The sequence below is a fragment of the Callorhinchus milii genome, unplaced genomic scaffold (genome assembly GCF_018977255.1).
Source record: "Callorhinchus milii isolate IMCB2004 unplaced genomic scaffold, IMCB_Cmil_1.0 Scaffold3, whole genome shotgun sequence".
Lineage (NCBI taxonomy): Eukaryota > Metazoa > Chordata > Chondrichthyes > Chimaeriformes > Callorhinchidae > Callorhinchus > Callorhinchus milii.
In genome coordinates this window covers 30,510,074-30,535,513 of record NW_024704744.1, presented here as the reverse complement: position 1 = coordinate 30,535,513, position 25,440 = coordinate 30,510,074, and the positions used below count along the sequence as shown (strand labels likewise).

The following is a 25,440-nucleotide window of genomic DNA, read 5'->3' as shown; positions in this document are numbered from 1 at the left end:
GTGCTCAATTGGGTGCCGCTTTTCGCCCACAAATATATAGTCAATTCACTTTACAGTATATTCTGTGAAGCGGTTTGAGAAATCAAGAAGACGTGAAAAAGCGCTATATCAAATGCAAGGATTATTATTACTTATTATTATTTTATCCCGTGGTATTATTCAAAAATAAACAGGAGTTTTTCCCAATGTCCAGATAAAAATTGGTCATTCACTTCATCGCTGTTTGTGACATTGTTGTGCCCAAGTTGGCTGCCACATTTATCTAAAAATACACAGTCACTCCAGTAAATCTTGTGAAGGGTTTTGAGATGTCTTAATTGAAATATTCTATATCAAATGTAAGTTTTTTTTTAAATTAATCATAGAAGTAAATAGAAAGTCTTGCTGCAAATTAGAATTTGATGACTGAATTAGTTGTGTCTTTACAAGGATCAACAGTAACAGGGATACAAAAAAAAACTAGAATCATTTGCTTTCCATTGCTGAAGGCATATCACTGATTACTAAGTGTAACATACATCCACTTACAAAATTCAGTAATCTTAACCAGGGATGATGGGGCCTTAAATTCAGCACAAGCTCTTCCTACTATATAACTCAATGCCTACTGTAGTGAGATGTTTTAATTTCATCTGTAACCTTAGGTTATCTGAATGAGATTGCAAAAAGACTGATAATTCGTGGCACCACTGTGTCCAAACTTATTTCTTATTCAGGACTCTTAAGAGCACAACAGACTTCCCACCTCATCTGTCTGATACTGGATTCAAATCTCATTCCCTGAGGTGAAAAGATAGTATCTTAAAACACTGTCACCAGAAAAAAAACAGCGATTAAATCTATCATTATTGTAATTGCATTCAGTATCTGTTTTTAATGTTATAGAAAGCAGATGCAGTCAAAACAACCACATTCTCTGGCTGCATGGGAGAAACCTTCTTGGACGGTAAACCTATTGGATTGTGGAATTACAAGGACAGACAGGGAGAGTGCAAAGGATGTGTTGTAAGGTACGGTTCACTAAAGTCCAATAGAATGTGATAGAAGCATGCATTTTACAACCCAAGTCCCAGGGCTACCTGTCAATCAAATCTAACTGCATTGAATATGATAAGTTGTGTCAGTTCTAGTTCAGATCTGAGTAGTTCATGATAGAAGAGGAAGTGCCTGTGGGATGAAATACCTGCTGACACTTATTGAGTCCTCCTATATGACCCTCTCCACCTGCCCGAATCATGGAACATTTTAACCAAAGTGACAGCTGCATTATTTGCACCAAAAATTTGGAGCTTATTCAGCTTGTATAAATTAGTAGTTATTTTGTGAATTCTTGTATTTTCATTTGGAATATTTTGCATCAATCATGAACAATGTGTAAGCATTCACTGACTACATATTTTACATATTCCGACAGCTCCCAAATGAATTAATTATTGAAAGTTTGAAGGAAGCATTCAAAATATAATAGTTCACAAAATTCATTGAGGATGTTTTTCATTTTGCAGTCCACAGCCCCTTGAAATTGAAGGCACAGTGCAGTTTGATGGAGAAGGTTATGCCGCTGTTAGCCGCCCAAGTCGCTGGAACCCAAATGTGTCGGCAATCACTTTCAAGTTCAAGACCTTTTCATCAGATGCACTACTCATGTACCTTGCAACAAAAGACATGGTAAATACATTGTAAGGGATGCACTGAAAACAATTCTTTCATACCTTTCACCTCTGAGTTAAACTCCAGCAGCAGCCAAACATTCCACAAGCCTTGGCTTTTGCCAACCTGCGCCTAATACTCTCTATAATTAGGTAAGCAGGATGCATCCTTGCAGGGAGAGATTAAGTATTCCTCTCCAGACACAGGAATTTACATGTGTAGGAATTCTCAATCTGATTCGAATACTCTTAAGCATAGTGAGGGTTTCTGCATGTGTCAAACACCAGGTTGACAAAAAACAAGATATATAGCTGAGCAAATTTCAGCTTGAGTTTTATGTTTAATACTTTATTTTCAATACATTTACTTTGCTTTTATTAGAAAGATTTCATGAGCATTGAACTCAAGAATGGGCAGATAAAGGTCAGCTATGACCTTGGCTCAGGCACAGCTAATGTCACTGGCATCAAACATCACAATGATGGGAAATGGAAGGTGTTCACGCTGTCAAGAATTCGGAAAGAAGGTAAGCTTCGGATGCCTATCAAAAATTCAGTCACTACACTTGATAATATTTCCCTGAGAAGTGCATTGGTATGATCTGGCATGATAAGGATGTTACAAAAACTTGAGTCCTTTCTGTTTTCACTCCCACCATCAACAACTGGGAAACCCCATAATAACAGCCTCCAATCTCTGTCTTAGAAGTTGAGCTCCTGATGTATTGTGAAATCAGAGCACTAAAATTCACAAGAATAGTCCCTAGTATTATCTGTGAGACTATCCCCACTTTCGCCCGGCTCTACTGGCTCCCCATTCTCCAGAGGATTGAGGTCAAGATCCTTGTCCTCACTTTTAAATCACTCCACAGTCTTATCCTACTTCTGTGGTCTTCTAAAACCTTACCAACTTTCAATCTAGCAGACACTGGCCTGGATGGACTTTCAGCCTGTCTGACCCAATCTCTACATCTTCATCCTGGAGTCCCTTGGCTTCTCCCCTTTCCTTGCCTCCTTGATGGTCTGACTCTAGACCTTCCTCTTTGACTGTGCCTTCAGGCATCTTTCCCCTCCCCCACTGACCACCACCCGCTTGACCTGCACCCCTCCTAAATCCAACCCCCAACTCGGTGCAAATCCTCGATTGTCCAATACTGTGGGACTATACAAATGCAATTTTTTGTTGTTGTTGCTGTAAGTTAGGTTGCACATCAAGGCAATTAAATTTTGTGAAATTAATGGTTTTGTGCATCGCAAGAGCAGTGCAGTACATTGTGAGAGCAGCCGAATAGCTTTCTGCCCATGTATACAGTGTGACTCAATGACATTGCCAGTAATGCCAGGAAACCCAGCAGCTCTTCAATGTCTCAATTGGAATGTGGGTTTCAATTTTCTGAACCCAAGGAATGTGTTACAGTGAAGGTTTGCCGTAAAATAATTTCAGTATTTGTAATAGCAAACAAACATTGCATCTAATTTCTTATAATTTGTGTGTCAGTCTGGCTCAATTGATAGTGCTTCTGCCTCTGAATCAGAAGGTTGTGGCTTCAAGCATCATGTAGGTACTTTGAACTCTTATATTCTATGCTGACATTCTAATACAGTGTTGGAGACGATAAACCAAGTGTCCCATCTGCCTATTCTGGTGGACCTTAAAGATGCCATGGTGTTATTCGGAAAGAGAAGAGACTTTCTCCTGGTGTCCTGGACAACAATCCCCCAAATAAAATTGGTTGTTCACTTCATGGCTGTGTGGAACATTGCTGTCCACAAATTGACTGCCATATTTGCCCCCAAAACACACAATCATTGCACTTTACTATATTCTGTGAATTGCTTTGGGACATCCTCTTGACGTAATAAACGTAAGGATTATTATTATAGGTGAAGAATTTATATAAGCAATTATGACATCAGAGATTAGATTTCTAATGTAACGGGATGAATAAACTAACAAAATAAAACATTTTATTGTCTGTTTCAATATATTCACTTTCACTCGGTTAATTCTTCTCATCTAACAAGACCACTCTCCATACATACAATGGCTAATTGTGTATTTGTTATATTTTGGCAGCAAATGTTGTCATACTTGATGAAAATGACAACAAAATAGAAACACTAGTCACAGTTTCTAAAGGGACTAACTCAGGCCTTAACCTGAAGGATAAAGACAAGATTTATTTTGGTGGTCTACCGACAGGACAAAATATAAGGTATGACCAACTGTGTTAAATACTTCTCTGATGGAAAATTGTGCTGTTACTTGAAGTATTACTTTTTGTTTCACAAATGTATTTCACAGATGATTACATTGCAGGTGTATTTACAAAGGATGCACGAAAGATTGCACGGAAAGCGGCCACTCGGCCCTACCAGTTTGTGCTGGTGTTTATACTTCACTTGAGTTTCCACCCAATTCTGTTCCCTTTATAAAGGCTTAGGACTCTCTTAAATGCATCTATACTATGATTCAGCCACCAGGGTGTTCCACAATCTCACTACCATCTGCATGAAGAGGTTCCTCCTAAATTTTCTTTTAGATTTCCTAGTTGCTATCTTAATATTTGTGTCCCCAGTTTACAGACTCCCCAACCAGTGGAAACAGACAATGTATGTTAATCTTATAGAACCTTTTTATAATTTTAAACACTTCTACTAGGTCCCCCTTAAGTTTCTTCTTTAGCAAAAAAAGGCCTAAATTTACCAGTCTATCCTTACAGTGGTAACCTCCAGCCCTGATATCATCCATAAATATTTTTCTATGGCACCAGTAGAAGTATCCATGAGAAAATGATATTACTGGGAAGTTTATTGAAGGAATCTATTTCTGAGTATGCAAAATAGGATAAATTGCCAGCAGAAAATCACTTACTAGTTAAACAATCATCAAAAATTGGGAAAATAATGTAAATGTTCTGATTTTAATGAGGAACTAATTGCAAAATTCCCTGAATAAATTAGTCACAGTCCAGGATATCTGAACTGTGTTAACAATCATATAATTTTCATTCTCTTTATTTTGCGAAGCACTTTGGGACATTCTGCTGACATGAAAGGTGCTATATCAAATGCAAGTTTTATTGTTCTTGTTGTTCTTGTCATCAGATAATGGAATGATTTTCCAAGGCTGACTGTTAGAGCAGAGTTAATTGGCCATTTAAAAAAAGAATCAGACAAGCACAAGGAGAGGAAAGGTATTAGAGGGTACGGGGAAAGAGCAGAGAATTGGGATTAAGATGCATGACTTCTTGGAGGAGCAACGGCAACATAAAGTAAAAAATAGGCCAAATGGTCTCCCATTCTATCACACATTTCTATGATCTGTGGCTGAATGGATTTATCATTCTATACAGTTTGCATTCCCATTGAAGGTGAAACTATTTCCAGACAAAACTATTTAATTACAACATTTTCTTCTCAATGCTTGTATCATCGCTCTAACTAAGTACCCCAAATGAATCTGGCAAAAGTAGCAAGGACAGTGTTAAGTCTGCCAATAAATAGTGAGATATCTGAAATCATATCTAGAATAATATTTGCTTAATGTCAGATTTAGAAATTGTAGTGAACATAATCAGTAGTGAACAGAAAAAAAGGATAGGATTTTCACATTTCCTGGAATGAATTAAATTCTGTTGGTTATTCTGTATAGAACAGAGACTTACTTCAAAGGGGCATTTTTTCCACCATCAGTAAAACAATGCATGAAAAGGAATATGTGGAATACGGGGGATATGCTGTACATAAATTACTGGCGTTATTCTTCACTTCTCAGTAAATTTATTGACCTTAATGGTTTTCACTTATAGCAAAACACCAATTTGAAAATATAGCCTTAAATTCATTAAAAATAAAAGCTGCAATTTTCCTCTTAGCTGAACAAGTGGCAGAAAGCGGTTAGTGAAACATCATAGGAAACATCATAGAAAATCACAGTTAAGGGTCTTAATTGAGGTAAGCAGCTGATTCAAGTCAGGCATTGTACAATTTACCTCAGCCTCTGAGGAATGGGACAAATGGGATATTTATCCATGGTCTCAGTGCACAATGTGATTAGAGAGTGTTTGTTACAGCTTTGGCTCCCTTTACAGGCCTCAACTTACATAGAATGTGGGTTCCTTCAGGCTATGGCTGCAGCTTGTGTAGGCATACTCCATGTGCACCCATTCAGAAGGCCAGGAGCATCACTTACTTTAACAGACAGACAGACAGATGGAGGAACACACAACAAGAGTTCCATTTCTTTGTGAGCGTCTCATCCTTAATGGGTTGGATTATGGGTAGTGCACATGAGGTTTTATGTATGGATTGTAATGATCAGCTAGATGGTATATCAGACCTGAAAGGGGTTCACTCCTAAAATAGTATCTAAAAAGCACTCTGGGGATGTAACAGTTTTCCCTAAATTCAACAGGAGCAACAGGAGTACAGTTCGGTGAAAGGAGAAGGGAGTTTCTCCCAGTGTCCGAGCCAACAATAATAAAATTGGACATTCGTTTCATGGTTGTTTGTCGAACATTGCTATCATACTTGGGCTGCTTACAAAATTCACGGTCACTCCACTTTATAGTAAAAGCCGTGAAACTCTTTGGTACATTTATGATTATTATTTATTGGGTGGAGGATGAAGTGGTGGGATGGTGCCAAGATTGTACTTAATGGGCCACTGGACTTTGTAGCTTTATGTAACAGCTATGTGGCCACTGGCAAATATACCCTCAATGTAAACAGCGTGTTCTCCAGGAAGGCATCACGCCAGACAGACTTGCAAGACATGGCTCTGACATAAAACACTTTTACTATTTAATGTCCAATTTCTCCTTTAATGTTGTCTAAGATCAACAGAAGAAAATTTCTCTTTTTTCCAAATCTTTAAGTATGGATTTCAGTTACTTAAACGCTAAAGGTGACACAACAGGGGGGAAAAAAAATTTTAAGCTGATAATACATTACCAAAGAAATGTTTAATGTTTTATTATTCCATAGGAAATATTTTGTACTAGGAGGACAATGGTAGAGGAATTCTCTTTGCCTTTGTTCTCCTGTTGAGGTCTTGCTGGGCCAGATATCGCTTGCAATCAAGACAGCAGGCGGGTGAATTGCTTGCTAGCTTTCCTTCACCAGTGTTCCTGAGTTAACAACAACCACAAAATTGCATTTGTATAGTGCCTTTCACGTTGGGAAGATGTCCAACTGCAAAGAGGCACACAACAGTAGCCAATAGTAAATCCCAAACATCCTCTTCCCCCTCCCCACAAGTAGAGGCAAAACTGAGACAAGCATCTATGTGGAATGACTCATTTTAACAATTATTTTTATGCAATGAACATGTATTTTAATATTTACTCTTTAACTTTATTTAAACACTGTTACTCTTAGCTGAAACATTAGAAAAACACTCATGATATTAAATTAACGTAAAATTATTATTGTTGCAGATCCGAAATTGTGTTAAAGAAATACAGTGGCTGTCTCCGAGATATAGAAGTTTCACGAACGCCATACAATTTATTGAGTGGCACAGATTACCTGGGATTGACAAAGGGCTGCACATTGGAGGTATGTTTTCAAAAACTTTAGGATATACATTTCAGAACAAGTATCTTTGTTTTCAGAATAGCAGAATAAAGGGAGTCATTCAAGACAACAGAGGACACAAAACAGTCTTGAAAAAATTATTTTATTTTATGGGATTTTGATTTATGTGATTTGTTTTGACAGAATGTCCACACTGTTAGCTTCCAAAAACCTGGTTTTATTGAGCTGAAGCCACAATCCCTGAACGTAAGCACAGAGATCTCTCTTTCCTTCAGTACAAAGAACGAAACTGGAATGATACTATACGGCAGTGGAGCTCGCACTTCACCCAGGAGAAAACGCAGACAAAGTGGACAGGTGATGGTTACATTAGGTTTACACTTCCACCTGTTAGTTGTAACATCCTATGAATATTAATTTTATTCTTGCTCCATTATCTGTAAATAGCTGTTGAGCATATGTGATTTCTGTAGATTTAGTGCCTAGCAAGCCTAGAAAATCATTTAGTTTAAACCCATGTTGGATATTGTTCCTCAAGCAACCATCTGTTCTTTTTTTTTAAAAAAAGCAATGAATTCTCTCTTTTTATTCTTAGCTCAGCTTTTGTTCAGTTAGCTATTTTATTTTTTAAACAAATTATATTTGTTGTTGGTCTGGTTTTAACCCAGTTCATTTGCTCTTGCCTCTGGGAAAGAAGATTGTGGGTTCAATCCACACATTCAGACTTTAAGTTCACAGTCTAGATTGACACTCCAATGAGGTACTGGAGGAACACTGCATTGTCAGATGTCGGGTCCTTACTTATCACCCGTTGTGTTCCTGTCGGTAAGAACATTAGTAAAGAATCTAGCAATAGGGAGATGCAATTCTGCTTTTCAAATATGAACTTGCAAATGCTCTCCAAGTTCTCAAGTCAAATTAGTCGTGCAGTCCTTCCTATGTACTTACACTGTATTCTCTATCCAAACAGGTCTATTATGCAGTTTTTCTAAACAGAGGACGCCTAGAAGCGCATGTTTCCACTGGAGCTAGGGATCCCCGTCGAGTCACAATCAAGCCAGAGTCTGGAGAGTTTAACGATGGCAAAGAGCATACTGTTAGAATATGGAGAGACAGGGGGTACGGCTGTTCTAAAATTATTTCCTCATATTCTTTTTAATAGCCCTATCAGCATCCTCACAGATACGAATTGTAATGATTTGTTGCACTGAAAATAAAACTGTGATCCTTCACGTGATGTCAAGCGCACCAGTAAGTTTTCTATTATCTATCCATTGCTGTCCTCTGCTCTCCTCTGAATAGTGATTCATGCATGAACACAATACTACATGTAAGCCTCTTATCTGTTTGCTCAAAGACTAATCTTCATGTGTCAGGTCACTCAGTGAGTTTTGGCAAATAGGTCAAACCTTATTGCCAATCCTGATCCCGTTGTCACCCGATGTGCTTGTAATATTGATCAGGAAACCTGTCTATAATTTTTTTCCCCCCCTCCAAGTATGGGATCACTGAGACCAGTAACAAGGCACCACATTATAATACCCTCACTCTAGCGTGATTTGGTGTCCTGGTCAAAATGCCCCAAATAAAATGTAATCACTAACTCACTCTGGATTTTGTTTCTGGGACATTGCCACTTGCAAATTGGCTGCTGTGTTCACCCCCAAAATACACACAGTCACATTATTTTACAGTTTATCCTAGGAAGCGCTTTGAGACTCCTAGTCAATGATGTATATATCAAATGCAAAGATTATTATTTTATTATCAATTGTTTCTGCTGTGTTGATCAAATGACATAAATATTGAGGTAATTTTAGATTGTTCTTCCTCTGTCAGATTCCTCAGAGTCCAAATGGATGAAGAAAGGATTCACATGCAGCGACTGCCAAATGATCATTCTCTCCATATTAAACAACTATTTGTTGGTGGTGTTCCTGTCTCCTTCCAGCCCAACCCTCTCAGAAGCATTATGCCTTTTTATGGCTGCATATGGAATGTAGTTGTTAATTCAGTGTGAGTAAAGATTCATTGCTGAAGATAACTCTTCGGTTGGTGAATAGGTAACAAGAGTTCCAGCATTGTCACTGGAAGGGAGTTATGGGAAGGTTGGACACTTTGCCACAACGTGTTAATGAATTAATGAACCCATAACATGTAAAAGGGAATCATAACAGCATGTGAAGAGGAACAATATACATGTATGGGGGAAAGAGCAGACAAGAGGATTATAGTCGTGGAGTCCAGCCTCAGTGAATAAGCTAGCACCAAATATATGCTCTATAGACAAATTGCTCAATCACTTCCAGGTCTGTAATTTGCTATGCACAAATTAGCTGCTGCGTTTCACCTACAAAAAAAACAGTCACTGCACTTTATAGTGAGCCCTGTAAAGCACTTTGAGATATCCTCCTGCTGTTGAAGGCGTTATATCAAATGCAAGAGTTATTATGATTATCATTAATTTCTATGAGTCTGTGAAAAAGGAAACATTTAGAGAAAAATAAAAATAAATGGCACCTTTAAATTTATTGAGATGCAAATATTTGTATTAGTGTGCTTTATCTCTAACTTCTATATTCATATTTAAGTATGTTACCACATTTTATATACTTTCCCAAATCTAATGACATTTCCTTTAATGTTGGCCCTTTTCCCACTAATGTTATTGGTAGTGTCAGTGTTGAGTAAATCATGATTCTGCAGTTTACAAATAGCTTTTATTATCTCTAACCCAAGCAATTTATATGGCTCTGAATAGTCTAATGTTAACACAAAATTAAGTTTGCTGCCAATCACAGCACTCAATGATGACCATAAGATAACTATACATTGTAACTTCTGTAATTGAATAACATGTAAAATACTTGCTGTGCTTCAAGCTATTTTGTTACTTCAACTTCGTATAATATGTGTTTCTCAATAGACCTCTAGATTTTGCTCAACCAGTATCTTTTGAGAATGCAAACATTGGCAAGTGTCCCACGCTGGAGCCACCAAAGCAACCTGATGAAGAAGAGGAGGAAATTGAGACATCAACAAGACTTCCAGCTCAGATCACACCCAAACCCATCCCAGAAGAGTGGGAGGTTCCCACGCCTCCTGTGAGTACTTTTTTTTAGATTACTTATTTTGTTTTAATTGCAATCATTCCCACATTTAAATTAAAGGTGAACTGTCTTCTGGTCACAATATATAATGGTGAGGAGAGGGACAAACAACAACAACAAGATTCCATTTATAGAGAATAAACAAAACAATAAACAAAATAGTCTTTTGTTTCGGGCAATAATCTGAAGGATAAAGTAATTGACTGTCGAGTCAGACAGCAACAGGAAATATAGTAAGTTCACTTCCGAATATTAACTAGTAAGCATATCAACACTGACACTATTTTTTTTCATTTAACAGACTATACAAGTAGCATCATCTGTTGTGAGATGTCTGTTTTGCAGTGTTCATAATATATTTAAGGGTGAACTCTACTGAATATGTAGATAAATGGTATCTTACTAGGTTTTTTTAATAGAACTAAAATAAAATTACTGGTCTGTGGGGTTTATTATTTAATGATTAGTGGAATCGCCTCACCACAATAATGTATGAAAAAATAACTATTTTGTTCCATAGTACTAGTACTTGCTCTTTACACACTAGCAGGGCAAGCATTTATTGCCCTTCCCTGATTCCCCCATTAAGTGGTAGGCCTTCACTTAGCGAAGTGGTTCTCTAGGCCATCTAACAGAATGTTAAGAGTCAACCACACAAGATGGGATTGGAGTCATGTATAGAGAGAGGTAAAGACGGCCGATTTCCTTCCCTGAAGTCATGTGCACAATACATTGCACATGAAAGCCTTTGCTTCCATTTTTTCATTCTTTAGCTACTTTGTGTTATGCTTTCAACAACAACAACAACAGCAAAATTACATTTGTATAGCGCCTTTCATGTCGGGAGGACAGGGCAAGAGAGCAAAAAATAAAGATCCACTGCCAGTGTTTAAGGAGCCCAGTCCAGAGGTGCTAGAAAGAAAATTTCCTGTAATCAGTTCACTCTATCTATTCGATTGATTTGGTTGAATAAATTATCATTTCTATGGGAGTGCCTAATATAGACTAACTCTCTACTCCAGATGTGACAACTTGAATTAGCAAGGTCCATTGTATGTATATTTGCATAACGATTTTAATGTTCCCATATTGCATGAAACACTCCAAGACGCTACCTTGCATGAAGGGCACTATATTAATGCAAGTTATTGTTGAAACTGTTTTTCTTACAGTCTGTTTATGCCTCATTTACTACTAATACTGCCACTAGTGAACCCTCAATTGTCTGCCAACAAGTATCTGGAGTTAATGAATCCTTCACACAAACAGTCTATTTACTATTTTATTAATGTTCTCTTTTCAAGGTTAAAATAAAATAAAAAACAACTCTGAAAATACTATAGACTTTTTAATATATATATAGGAAAGATGAGCTCCTCTATATGTATTATTAATCTATATTTTGCGTGTTTAACGTGGCGTAGTTAAAGTGGTTTCCTGTTAGAGAAATGCTGCATCTGTAGTCTGCTTGAAGAAATCAAGTGAATGATATTTTCAAACTTTAACTTTTTGCTAGCTATAGTTAATATGGCCCATATTATTTTAACCATCTAAATGTTTTCTTCCAAGTATTTCCAATTTCTAATCCTAAACCAACACGAAAACCTCACGAAAACTTAGAATGTTTTCTCTGCAATCATTAATTTCTAACCTTTGTTAAAATGTGGGTATAAATTCCCTACTGTCTCTTGAAATGTGTTTTTCTAGATTATTTGTCTCATCTAATTAAAAAAAATTGTTCCCAGAGATGCACTGTCGCATTTCATCTTGTCGGAGAGTGATAATAGTCTAACAATGGCTTTCCCTTAAAGATCCCACAACACTATTCGGAAGTGAAGGAAGCTGTTCCCAATAAATCCTCCAGATAAAGTTTGTCATTCACTTCATTTTGTTGTGGGACATTGGTGTGTGCAACTGTGTGCCTACAAATAGAGTCAGTGCAATTTATGGTAAATCTACTGAAGAACTTTGAAATGTGTGATGACATGATAAGGCACTGTATCAAATACAAGGTTTATTGTTATGTTATTACAGCTTAATTCACCCTTATTATTGTCATCATTATTATATGGTTCTAGGTGTAACAGTTTAGGGAAACTAAAGTTGCAAAAACTGCTTGGTAGGGCTCTCATGAAACAAAGCCACCCTCTCTTACCTCCTTAATGCTTCTTTGGGATTATGCAAAAGGTATTAAAACAGGGACAGGTCCTTCCTTCGCCAGTGAGCGCAGGTTCCTCTAAATCACAATGATCTGCTATTAGTGATATTTATATTCCACAAAAGTGGAAAATACAAAAGTTTCTATATAGTGCAAAATGCAATAACATTTACATTTATATTGCACTTTCATGTTGGGAGGTCGTCTCATGTGTTTAACACAGTTGACTAGGCACTCAAGCTGAGAGGAGAGAGGTGGAGCTGAGGAGACGCGGGTTGGAATAGATTAAGGGGAATGGGGGAGCAAAGTTACATAGAGTGCAAACCTATTGAAATATTTGGAGGTGTGCTTATTATTTAAGAGTAATATACATTAAAAAAAATTATATTTAAAAATACACAGATTTTCATTCTAAATAATTGATTCTTGAAATATTGACACTTGTGACTGTCTTGAAATTGCATTTACTGTACTTTGGGATAGAGATTAGATTTGCCAATGAAATTAGTGTTCACACCCACGCACCCAAAGGAGAGTTGTGATCTGTGTTGGTTCAGCAAAAATGAATATGGCTTAAAGAATAAGCATCTTAAAGTGAATTATTTGCTGGTAACATAGTGGTTCAGTGCTTTGGTAGTGCTGCACACTGCGATAGGATGTGGATTTATGCTACATGACTTCACATCTAGCAACCAGTCAACCTTAAACATGTCTTTACTGGCAAATACCAATTGAAGGCCACACAGTTCTCAAAATGGAGAGATAAGAACTGAACAGCGAGTCATCGTTTTAAACTATCATGGTGCTTCAAGTGGCCAATGAGAGAACAACATTGGCAATGAGATCAGAGTGAGTTGCCTGCCTGTTCGCTGTGGCAAAGAAAAAGTTAAAGAGAGAAGAAGAAAATAAAAGCAAATTTAAAAAGCAGGAAACAAATACCAAAACAAAATTATTCAATTATCATGACTTGTGATCGTTTGACAGAAAATGTTATAAAGCTGACTAATGCAGCAAACTTTGTTCCTTCTGTTGCTATTTTGAAGATTGTCTGCAAATATGGATTGCTATTTTAATGGTACAGTGACTTAGACATGTGATACATCCTACTTATGCAATAGTTTTGCAAAAGCATGAGTTGTTATACTGACAATTTTGGAATACATTAGAATGCTATATCTCAGCCGTATAGCATCAACACATTTTTTGTACATTCTCTTTCAATCCAATTGCTGACAGGTAAGCTTCCATTGTTTGCTTCAGTCTCTAATGCTGTTTACTTGCATTTACTGCTTCTCAGGGTTTGCTTCCCGCTGAGCTGAAGAGCGGCAGGCTTGCTACTGAACATGGCCCTAATCTGGTACCTTTTGACATCTAATTATAATATTTACACAGTATTCATAATCCATAGCATATTACTAATACTGCCTTCTGTTCCCTAGTCATTGTAAATCCGGTATTTATTTTTAAGTTTACGCAAGTTAATTCCTTAGAATTAATCTGATCAAAAAACAAACTCAAAAACATCTCAAGAGTTTTGAAGGTCAGCTCTGCTATTTTATTTTAAGAGATTATTCGCAGCNAAAAAAAAACCCCGGTGAGATCACTCTATCAGGATAGAAGGGGAATTATAATTTAGAATAATGTAGGACACCTGTCAGGTTTAATAACAGTATTTATTATCCAAAATGCCCCTGGATGATCATCATGAATTTGCGGTGGTACTATACAATTAAAATTTACATTTATATAACATTTTCCATGTCGGGTGGAGGTTTCAAAGCCCATTCACAGTGCTAGATGGGTATCCAAGCTGTGGGAGAGAACTGAAGAGGGGTGGGGTGAGGGGAAAGATGACTGAAAGCTACTTAACAAGTAAGAAAATTGTTATTCCATTTATTCTTAGTAATACACGGGGTGAGAATATTTTACACTGAATGCATCCTTCCTCGGCTCTCCTGCTTTAACTGACCTGATCTCAGCAGGGATTGGCTGTGATAGTTCTTCCACACGGTTTTCTAATCCTTACTCGTTTTACAGTGGAAATCGCCAATGCATTATTTTGTGTGGATTTTTTTTAATGTTGGGCCAAGACCCATAGTGCAAATACATTGCCAAGATTGATGAAAGTAGCAGAGAAAGTAAAACGAGTAAACAAGAAGGGTTAGGTGACTCCAGGCTTCAGCTTTAAAAGTCTGCATGTGTCCGAGAAAGGAAAAACTGAAGATGGGAAGCAGGTCTTGAGGTCCTGGGGAAGAATGAGTTACAGCAGTTTGCTTGATGAGTTGTTATTATAATACAGTGAGGATACAGGAACAGGGACTAGAGCAAATTCTAGATATATGACACCTTTCACGTATGTGAGAGAGAAGGGAATAGAGGGGTATAAAATTCTGGAGCCCCAAGTAGAATATAAACACAAGCACGGACTAGTTGGGCCGAATTACCTGATTCTTCAGTGTAAGACTCTGAAAATCTATGTCAATGTAATTCTACAATTATATAACATAAAAGTAATTCTTAAATCTCTTGACAAATCTATTGTACACACTAATATGATACAATATGATACGCATCCCTTCCATGTTAGAAGACATCTCACAAAGTGCTTCACACTACTGGCTGGACATCCAAGCTGGAGGGTGAGAGCCATAAGGTGGAGAAGGGAAAAGATGACTGAAAGTGGGGTTAGAGGTACATTTTGAATCCCAAGCAAGGATTTGAGAGAGATTTGAAGAGGGGAATGTTTTGTACAATATTGCCCAAAGAAGTAATGGTAAAATCCAGGAGGAGGTGCTTATATTTGATTCTACAGTGCAAGAGAGACGTTGAAAAACTTACCATGCAATGTAATACAAATTTAGTTTTTTTATATTCCTGTCATGTTGGGAGGACTTAAAAGTGTTTGAAGAGAGCTGGTTACTTGGGAAGTCAGAGTATTCAAGAGAAGGGCAAGAGCCAGAAAATATACTGTATTGCATGTTAAAAGAGACCAGAAATGCCGAATTAACCAGTATAAAACTAATATTACTATTTTTATTTCCAATATCTTTGATAATTTGTACTCTGTGACATCAGGCTGACATTTGGAATCAACTGAGCAAATATTTTTAACAACTATTTTTCACATTGTACGGATGAACTATTGTTTTAGAATAGAAATGAAGTGTTCCTGTGAAATCTGTATTGAACCTAAAGCCTTTGCTGCTTTATATGCAGGAAACATGTGCTGCTGACATTTCTCCTGTTACAATACTGAAAGCCAAGCAGTTTGGCCTCTCTAAGAACAGCCATGTTGCCATAGGGTTTGATGACACCAAAGTTAAAGCCAGGTAAGACATTTCATGCAGTAATACCCTCAGAGGTTGGAGAACATTGGATTCCCTTTCATACCAATAAAATTCATATGCAGTAAAACTCACAAGTCATAACAGTTGGACCATAACATATAATATGAGTTATGCGCAATCCGAGTTGCAGACAAACAGTAGAAATCATAGAAAATCCGATTAAATCAATAATCTACACTCGCATGCGTAATTTAATCCACCACATGTGCACCTACCGGCAAGTGCTGCAAATTGCATCGAATCACAGGAAATTAAGTTCTTCTACACATGCATCGATGGATGAAGACTACATTTCCCACGATTCAAGGCAGCCAGACAAGGCCTACATTAGTAATTCTAATTGTTCTTGATTTTCGCTTAGACTCCAGTCACTGATATTTATTAGGGTTAAAAGTTATATTGAGTGACATGCATCATTCCCAATGACCTGAGTTCACAATGCTGAAAGAAGCTCATAGATTTCTCTGTGAAATACCTTGTTAGGTTGTAGCATGCAGTGTTGGATACAACCGGCAAGTATAGAGCCTAGCCTCATGAGTGCACTGTTCACTGAATCTGTTTGTCTTCATTTATGAGAAATGGGACTACCTAGAGTCAAAGACCCACTGCTACAAACAATAGCAGCTTGTGTAAGGTGAAGGGCAACAATTTGCAGTATTAATATTGACTTGCATCACACACCTGTCAGGTGCCAATTTCAGTTGCGGTTTCTGTTCTAACCTGTATTGTAAAAATATTCTTGTTTGATAAGAGGTCATTGTATACATTTGTGCTTTAAAAATACCGGGTAAAGATCAAATTTTCCAATACCAATAGTGTTATTTAACACTATGATCCTGGCATGTCGCAGGCTTATTTTATTGATAATTATTTTTGTTTGTTTGCAGGCTAATAATTGAGTTTGAAATCCGAACAGAAGCAATGTTTGGCCTTGTATTTTACATTGCCAGAATAAATCATGCAGATTTTGCAACTATTCAGATAAAAGATGGAATGCCTCATTTCAGCTACGACCTTGGAAGTGGGAATACAAGTGTAGTTGTTCGAAAGAAGATTAATGATGGTGAATGGCACAAGGTAAAAACAAACTAGCATTATTTTAACACAAGATTGTTTTTATTAAAATATGCGCATAATGAGACAATGTTGTGATAGTTTAAATCTACAAATACATAAATTGACTATTATCTTCAGGTAATTCAGTGTAGGCTTTCGCTTTATAAACATTTGGCTATATAGCTATTGTGAATAATTGTACCACACATTTGCTGCTCTATTAAAACCACATCAGAAATTAATTACATTATCAGAAACCTTGTTAGTACTATACCATGTTGCTTGCTGAAAATTCACCGTACGTAGTTATATATTTGAAGTTATATTCTTAAAGTAGTTATATATTTTCTCTATATTTGCCAATGACTATCTCCACTGCGATAGTGGAGACTATCTAGACCAGTCTCAAGCCACTGCTGGAGATTGAACAGGAGCTATATGCGTTATGAGCAGCACAGTCCTTGGGTTTAGAGGTCACCTTTTATTTCTTGGATAACCATCAGTGATGGAGTAATGAATTATATTGACGGACAAAAATGTGCAAAATTGTCTTATATCACTTAACTATCTGAGATTGAGTGAAATCTCAGGAAACGAAAGGAAAACAGCAATGGATGAATGAATTAAATGAATTAAAAAAATGTGAATCAAGCCTACTCTTTTTGGACTTGCTCCTCAGTGTACCTGTCCATATCATTATTAACACTGACATTTACTTTCCACAGATCCGAATTGTCCGGGATAAGAAGAGAGCTACAGTCACAGTTGGTCTCAGCATGGCAACCACAGTCAGTCCTAAAAATGCAGACATTTTGGATGTTGTGGGGTTGATCTACATTGGAGGATTACCAAAGAACTATACAACAAGAAGAATTGGTCCTGTAAGATACCAAAGAATCTTTGAATGATAATGAGTCACACAATACAATGCATAACATTGGGCATTAACAAAGTGGTAGAATTCACCAAACATTGATGTTTACCAAAAAAAGATATCCCAGAGGCCAGTCAACAACACTGAGACAGACATTCATTCTGAAACGAGGATCTTTTATCGGTTTGTTCCATCGATTGAATAGAGATGTTGGGGTAGCTGTCAAAGGTTAAAAGTCAAGTAAAATGTGAAGTTCTGAATGGTACAATCAGATATACTTTCATACTAATCTGCTGATTTATTGCTTTGTAACACAGGTGATCTCTAGCATAAACGCCTGTATCCGTAACTTTAAACTGAATTCCAAAACTCTTGATATGGATAACCCAGAATCCAGCTTGGATGTCGGTACCTGCTTTCTCAATAGCCAGAAGGGAACCTATTTTGATGGAACAGGTTTTGCTAAACCAGGTAAATATGTTTTAAATCTATCTTATGCAAATTTTGAAATTAGCTGTGTTCGTTTTCCTGTTAACGGGCAGCACGGCTTAATGTTCACTTTCATCCTTTTTTAAGAAGCTTCCTCTAGAATTGTGGTGGTTACAGTGCTCTTTACCATCTTGTTTCCAAGTAGAACCCCACTTGCCTTTACCAATCACCAGGAGAAATGTGTGAATTCTTATGAACAAAGCACAAATCAACCACTAGAGGGCTTAAGAGGAACGCATGCATGCATGGCACTCTCAAACACTCATTTTTTTAAAATTTCTGCTAAAGAAACGTACAGCCTGTGTGGTAAGTTTGCTGATCTGAGTCAGGACAACAGTGGAAATCCTCCAGCTTGGTCAAATTGCCTTTGGGTTAGGGAGGAAAACAAGTCAGTCTGGAGCCCTGGTCTTGATCACTATCTCTGCTGTGGAAGGTGGATGAGGACAACATTGATCCTGACTATAGTGCGCCCCATAGTTGAATTGCTTGCTAACTCTTGCTCCTTGGAAAAGAAAAGGTGTCCAGAAAAACTCACGTCTCACAACATGAACTATCTCCCCAGTACGGAACCACTGACTCTCCAAGCAAGCTCTCCAGTCAATTATCCCTTACATAACACAACGATTGCTTTTTCAAACCCATGATCTAGTCCAAAGGTACCAGGGAATGACTATCTATCTCCCGCAGAACCGTGCCACAGCATGAATCAGCATCTCAACTAGAGGAGGAAAAGAATGCATGCATATTAACCCATAGAGCAGTTCCAAGGAATATCCTTTTATCAGTTAACAGCTTTTTGCTGATCTATCTTTTTCCTTTATTTCCATTGATTTACCTTATTTTGTATTCTTTCTTCCATATACTATCCTTAAATATCTGAATTTATTTCTTGTATCCAATCTTGTCCATTTTGCTGACCTTTTAGCAACTTGTGAAAGGAAATTGTATCCATTGATCTCCATTCCTGAGCTGGGCTTGAATTTTAGTCATTGATTAGCTCCAAAGGCAATTTTATTTTCCCCATCAAATCGGTCCTGGAACAAACACGGTCGCCATCAAAAATAATTTTGTCACATATTAAACAAACCAGGTGAAAATTTTAGAAGTGATGTGAAGTATTCCAAAAACATGACACATCTGCACACCTCTGAACCACTGCACACAAAAAAGTATGAACTTGCCTTTTTAGAATGCATTATCATGTTTAAACATCTCAAACCACTTCACAGCTGATTTCTGGTAAGTACAGCGACTGTTATTTTAGCCAAACAGATGGCATACATACATTTGCATATTATAAGGTCCCTAAAAAGGCCATCAGAGCAATTACTCTGGAAGATTCCTAGCCAGAACAGACCTGGGAGAACTCTCTTTTGGAATAAATGTTGTCTCATGGGATTTTTAATGTCCACTTCAGCAGGCAGAAAGGTCTTCAGTTTTATCTCATCTGCAAGACATAAGAAAGACTGGAACNAAAAAACATTTAAATCGAACACATACAATCTGCTTTTTATCCTCTCCGCTTGACTGGCACCAGCCTCTTGCTCGTCCCTCACACGCTCCGCCCCACCATCGGAGGTCGCACTTTCAGCCACTAGCCCCCAAAACTCTGGACCACTCTCCCTCAATCCCTCCGCCTCGCCACCTCTCTCTTTTTTAAGTCCCGCCTGAAAACTTTCCTCCTCGACCATACTTACAGCCACCTCCCCCCACCCCAGAGACAGGCTCTGCCACTGTTAAGCGCTCTGAAATGCCATCCTGCGTGGAGGGCACTGTAATAAGCGCCAGTAGTAGTTGTTGTTGTATCCCTCAATCGCTGTGCATAGTGACTTTATTACTTACGTTTCCATACAACCAGATATCCATCTATCTATTTTCACATCTCGTTTCAGGAATAAATTTCTGCTGTGCAGTAAATCTACTGACTTCAAGAGAATGTGCTTAAAAATCTTTACTGGCCTGAGGAATTTCCTCCCTCAGTCCCCAAAACGATTATTCTGCTCCTTTTTTGCTTTTATAAAGAATTTCAAACTAGAACATTAAAGCATGGAATCAGGCCATTCAACCCAATTAATCCTAATCTCCTCTCTTGTATCCCTAAGAAAGGACTTGTATTTGTACACAGTCATAACAATGGAACATTACAGGAATTATTGTCAAATATAGTGACTTTTTTTGGCAAATGTGGAAGCCATTTTGTGCATAAACAGTCATAAGATGAATATAAGTTAGTAACATAAGATAGCAAAATATTTTTTTCTTATAATCATATATTGTTTAGATGGTTCCAAAAAACCTTAGAACTTCCAATGGCTGAGCAGCCCATGGTTGATAATGGCGTCCAAAATCACGAATAACAAGAAGGGATCTGATAGACTGAATACATTTGCCCAGAAAATATACATTCAATTAATTTGTTCTGTGAAGCACTTTGAGACATCTCGAAGACGTGATAAGGTGCTATAACAAATGCAAGGATTATTATTATTATTATTACTACCTTTGTGCTGAGTCTGAGTGTACGTCACCATGTAATGCTGTACTATGCTCTTCTGTCACTTCCAGTTGCACACTACAGGGTTGGAATGGATTTACAAATCGAGTTTGATTTCCGCACTTCTCAAAGAAATGCTGTCTTGCTGGGGATCAGTAGTCAGAAAGTGGATGCAATAGGCATTGAACTGGTCAACGGAAAAGTGAGTTATCAAGTTAAATGTAAAATGAATATACAGCAGTAATACGCTCAAGAACAGCGGTGATCAATCTTTATGGTCGGCCAAAAGAAAAATTTCTTGATTGAATATCAATCAAAAAATATTCATTCAAGAGTTAAATAATTTTTGGATTAAATAATTTTACAGTGATGAGAATTTCAATGGCTTTCAGAACAATCTTTGTCACATTGGCTGATAGATTGTCTTTTTAATGGCAGATTTTGGTTCATGTTGACAATGGAGCAGGCAGATTTACAGCTGTGTATGATCCCGAACGTTTCAATGGTTTGTGCAATGGGCAGTGGCACACTGTGGTGGTTAATAAAATTAAATACCGTTTGGAACTTACTGTTGACGGGAAGAAAGTAGAAAGCAAAAGCTCCAGCACTACCTCTACTGCAACAGATACCAATGACCCAATCTTTGTTGGAGGTTATCCAGGTATGTATAAAATTAATCTTTACCATTGTCTCTTTACAAATATCCTTGTGTTCTCTTCAAAATCAAACTAATTTCAAAAAATCAGAGAAATCTAAGCACGTGTATAATCATATCCTAACCTCAGTACCTGCTCTGGTTGAAATGGTGGTGGTTTGTGCTCATGTTAAATAAAACGGGAGAAATGTTAATGTTTTATGCAAACAAAGCTGAGTTCCTCATTCAGACTCCTTTTCTGGGCCTTTTAAAATTAATTGGGCTCCCCAAACCTATCACCCCCATCCTCGCTTGGCTGCCTATGGGCTGCCCATCCCCCAGCAGATCAGGTTCAAGACCCTTGTTCTCACTTTAAAATCCCTCCATGGTTTCCCGCAACTGGATTCCTTTGACCTCCTTCAAGCTGTTTTCTTCCTTCACTCAACGAGCACCAGCCTGCTTCATGCCCTCTGCTCTATTTGCCCCATCATCAGTGTGGGCCGGGTGGCTTTCAGCCATTCTACCCCTGCTCTCTGAAATTTCCCGGAGTCCCTCCAAGTTGCATCCTCTCTGTCCTCTTTCAAAGCACTTCTCAAAACGTACATCTTTAACTGCACTTTCAGCCGTCTTTCTCCACCCCACACCCCAGTGCCCACTGCCAGCTCTGTGAAGTGCTTTGAGGCACTATGTCAATGTATTGTATCACATAATTTGTATTTTAAAAACATGTTTAAGAAAATGGGAGTCTTAAAATGCAGTTTTATAAAGTTAAATCAGCATATCTTAGTTGGCAATTCAGATTTGATTGCAGTTGCAATATGTCACGTAAACCTTAATCTTTTAACTCATTCTTTTTTCTTGCTACCCTGGCAGTCAAGGTGTCCTACAGAGTTGTAACCTACCCACAATTAGAAGCTGCCATATAAAGGATTATCAAGATTATTATAGAATGATTTGCACATTAAGGACAAAATTACAAATCTTGAGTTGCAACAAGGCACATTATTAATGTTAAGCAGGAAACATATCTGCATTTAAGTGTGGAGAAATTGATGATCTCTCGTACATCTACTAGATCTGCTCAGGCATATTGAGGTATAATTGCCATTGATCGGGTCACTACAGCAGCATTATACTGACATTCCACTTGCACCAATGAGTGTTGCTGCAATTGCTTAGTTGGTACCTGCATTGAAATATTCATTAGATTTCCTCCTCTGCACAGCCTAAGCTATGTTGCGTGCTTATTGTGCACTGCCACAAGCATTGTCGGCTACCTCAGTCCCCTGCTGTGCTGTACAGTATTTCTCATTGAGAACAAGTCAAGTATTTGTTCTGACTGATTTGGGAAGAATTCCACTTGTCTTGACTTCTTCCTTAAGAACTGTAGTAGGATATTTTTATCCCTGTGGTTTTCAGGGTTAACAGGAGCAGAGAGGAAAAAATCCCCAGTCTGCCCCTTCAAGTCCTGTCGATGAGCCAGGCTGGCTGCTCTGTCATCAGGAGTGCCCTGGAATACTGCAGAGTTGCCTGGCTCAGGAATCGGATGATTGAGACTGGCACAGACTGTTGACTCAATTTTGACATTCTGTTGCGAAGCATGTCATCTTGAAGCCAGTTCAGTTGCATGGCTTATTATCCCCTCCCCCCGAAGGATTGGTAGCTGGATGGACATAATGAAACAGACTTATTGACTTCTCTTTGGTTATTTGGACAGTAGAATCTCACAAATGAAGATAAAATAATTAGCTTTGTATCTTTTGCAGATGGTGTGAAACAGTTAGGATTGACCACAAACACTGGGTTCAAAGGCTGCATACGTCACCTCAAACTGGTAAAAGGCACACAGACCCTGAAAATAGATTTCAGCAAGGCAGTGGAGATCAAGGGAGTTCAACCCCTTACATGTCCCGCATGAGAAAAGAGTGCTTGCAATATATTAAAATGTTTTAACCAAAGATAAAATCATGCAATCCAAAATAAGCCTGTATCTTGTAGACATTAAACATTACCTTCATATTATACTAATGTTTTTTTTTCTCTTTACGAATAACTGTATCAATTTTAAAAATATATTCTCAGGCCTCGTTTATTCAATAGAATCAGTGAAATGAATATTATGTCCATCATTTCTTATTCATTAATTCACTTCATTCATTTATTGCATGATGTAAAATTTTTGACTGATGGTTTATTTTGTTTTGTGTGTGTTTGATGATGCAGTGGATGGAAGAAATATAGTCAAACATTGTTATGCAATTCACCATTGAAGTGAAAGCAGTGCTTCTAGTCCCAGAAACATTGGGTNAAAAAAAAATTCTCAGTACATAAATCTCTTGCAGAGGACCCAAATGTCATCCTGAATGTGAGAATCCAGCTCCGAATATTGGAAACTTGCCTTTGTAACTAGAATTATCAAAAGATTTCTTACATGTAATAACAGGGTTCAATTAGTGGCAGCATGATTCTTTCCATTCGATAGTTATAGCCAGGCTCAGTAGCCCTTCCTCCCTCCTGACCTACTTGGGTTAAGCCTGGCCATTTTATCAACATTTGCAGCACCACTTGGAAATTTTAGTCATGGGACAAGTGGAATCAAATGTCAAGGAGGCAGAACCTGAATGCAACACAAGAGGAGATTGACATAATTCAGTCTGTGTCCTCTTCTGCTGCACTCAAATGGCAATCTCTGAGATTGAAGCAGCTTTTTCACAATGGCGATACCTTTGTCCTGAGACTATGGGTGAGGGAGAATAAAGAGAAGATGATGTGGGGTTAACTGTAATACCATTTTTGTTCCATGAGAAGGCAAGGTTCAGAGATCTGAGAGTTAATTCCATTTGAATAACATTTTGCTGGGGCTATCATCCGTCCTTGGGTAAAATAAATGTGGGTTGTTAAACCCTCAGTAACAAGATCTTTGGATGGAACCAAAATGTTTAAGTTGTTTAGAAAAGCATAACTTTCACTTTGGAATAAAGATGCAATTGTTGGGTTGTTTCTTTCAGTGCCTTGCTTTTTAGACAAAAAGTCAACCTGGCTTAGTTGGTAGCACTCTCGCCTTCAAGTCAGAAGGTTGACGGCTCGAGCCCCAAATCGGAACTTAAATGGATTTGGTCATGTTATTCCTTCTCTCCATGCCCACTGCATCCATGTCTGCAGTCTCTCTTCCCAACCATGTCTGCAGTCTGTCTATGATTACAGTGGTGAGACATCACCTTGTTGACGAGTATCAACAAGATAATAATAATCCCTCCAAAAAAAACCAAAAACAATAATAAAAAAAAAATTGGGTCATTTTCAATCTACGACTGTTTGTGGGACATTGCTGTGCGCAATTGGCTGCCGCGTTCGCCCACAAATATACAGTCAATTCACTTTACAGTGTGTTCTGTGAAGCGCTTTGGGACGTCCTCCCGACGTGAAAAGCGCTATATCAAATGCAAGGATTATTATTATTATTATTATTATATAGCCTAGACTGACACTTCAGTGCAATAATGGGGAGGTGCTGTTTTGCTGGACATCCTGAGGCCCCATTTCCTTGTTCACATTGATGTTATTTATAGATCCCAATCACTATACGAAAAGAAAAGGGAGTTCTCCTCGTGTCCTGGCCAACAATAATAATAATCCTTGCATTTGATATAGCGCTTTTCACATCTAAAAGTGCTTCACAGAATATACTGTAAAGTGAATTGTTTGTATACTTGTGGGCGAAACCCGGCAGCCAATTGCGCACAGCAGTGTCCCACAAATACTTGTGGATTGAAGTGACCAATTTTTGTATTGCTTTTTTTTTGAGGGATTATTATCAGGTGTGTGGAGTAAGGAAACTTGCCCAAGGTTTCACCCTGCTGGGAATTGAACCATTTAATATTTGCAGTCTGATTTTTTAAGTCATTTTTAATACAGAGGAGCAGGCAACCTCTGATGTAAAGTTTATTTGGTATGAAGGTTCAATTCTCAAACAAGCTCTCCAAACAAACTAAGGGAATTGATTTATTGACATTGATTTATTGTAATGGGTGAAAGACTATAATGTGGTATTATAACTATTTCGTAACTAGATGCTGTGAAAGTAACTT

The 25,440-nt window shown here is 37.8% G+C and overlaps 1 protein-coding gene across 1 annotated transcript in view; it reads left to right on the top strand.

The window, feature by feature from the left end:
• Positions 1-23,374, top strand: part of lama2 (laminin, alpha 2) — a 181,741-nt gene extending 158,367 nt beyond the window's left edge. The window contains exons 49-64 of the mRNA XM_042332818.1: positions 886-1,010; positions 1,506-1,668; positions 2,032-2,176; positions 3,727-3,865; positions 7,091-7,211; positions 7,374-7,547; positions 8,161-8,309; positions 9,030-9,206; positions 10,117-10,294; positions 15,675-15,787; positions 16,693-16,882; positions 17,587-17,742; positions 18,053-18,206; positions 20,790-20,920; positions 21,157-21,379; positions 23,119-23,374. Coding sequence (XP_042188752.1) covers positions 886-1,010; positions 1,506-1,668; positions 2,032-2,176; positions 3,727-3,865; positions 7,091-7,211; positions 7,374-7,547; positions 8,161-8,309; positions 9,030-9,206; positions 10,117-10,294; positions 15,675-15,787; positions 16,693-16,882; positions 17,587-17,742; positions 18,053-18,206; positions 20,790-20,920; positions 21,157-21,379; positions 23,119-23,270 — 2,490 coding nt within the window. The 3' untranslated portion in view covers positions 23,271-23,374. The remainder of the gene's footprint in view (positions 1-885; positions 1,011-1,505; positions 1,669-2,031; positions 2,177-3,726; positions 3,866-7,090; positions 7,212-7,373; positions 7,548-8,160; positions 8,310-9,029; positions 9,207-10,116; positions 10,295-15,674; positions 15,788-16,692; positions 16,883-17,586; positions 17,743-18,052; positions 18,207-20,789; positions 20,921-21,156; positions 21,380-23,118) is intronic.
• The last annotated feature ends 2,066 nt before the right edge of the window (positions 23,375-25,440 follow it).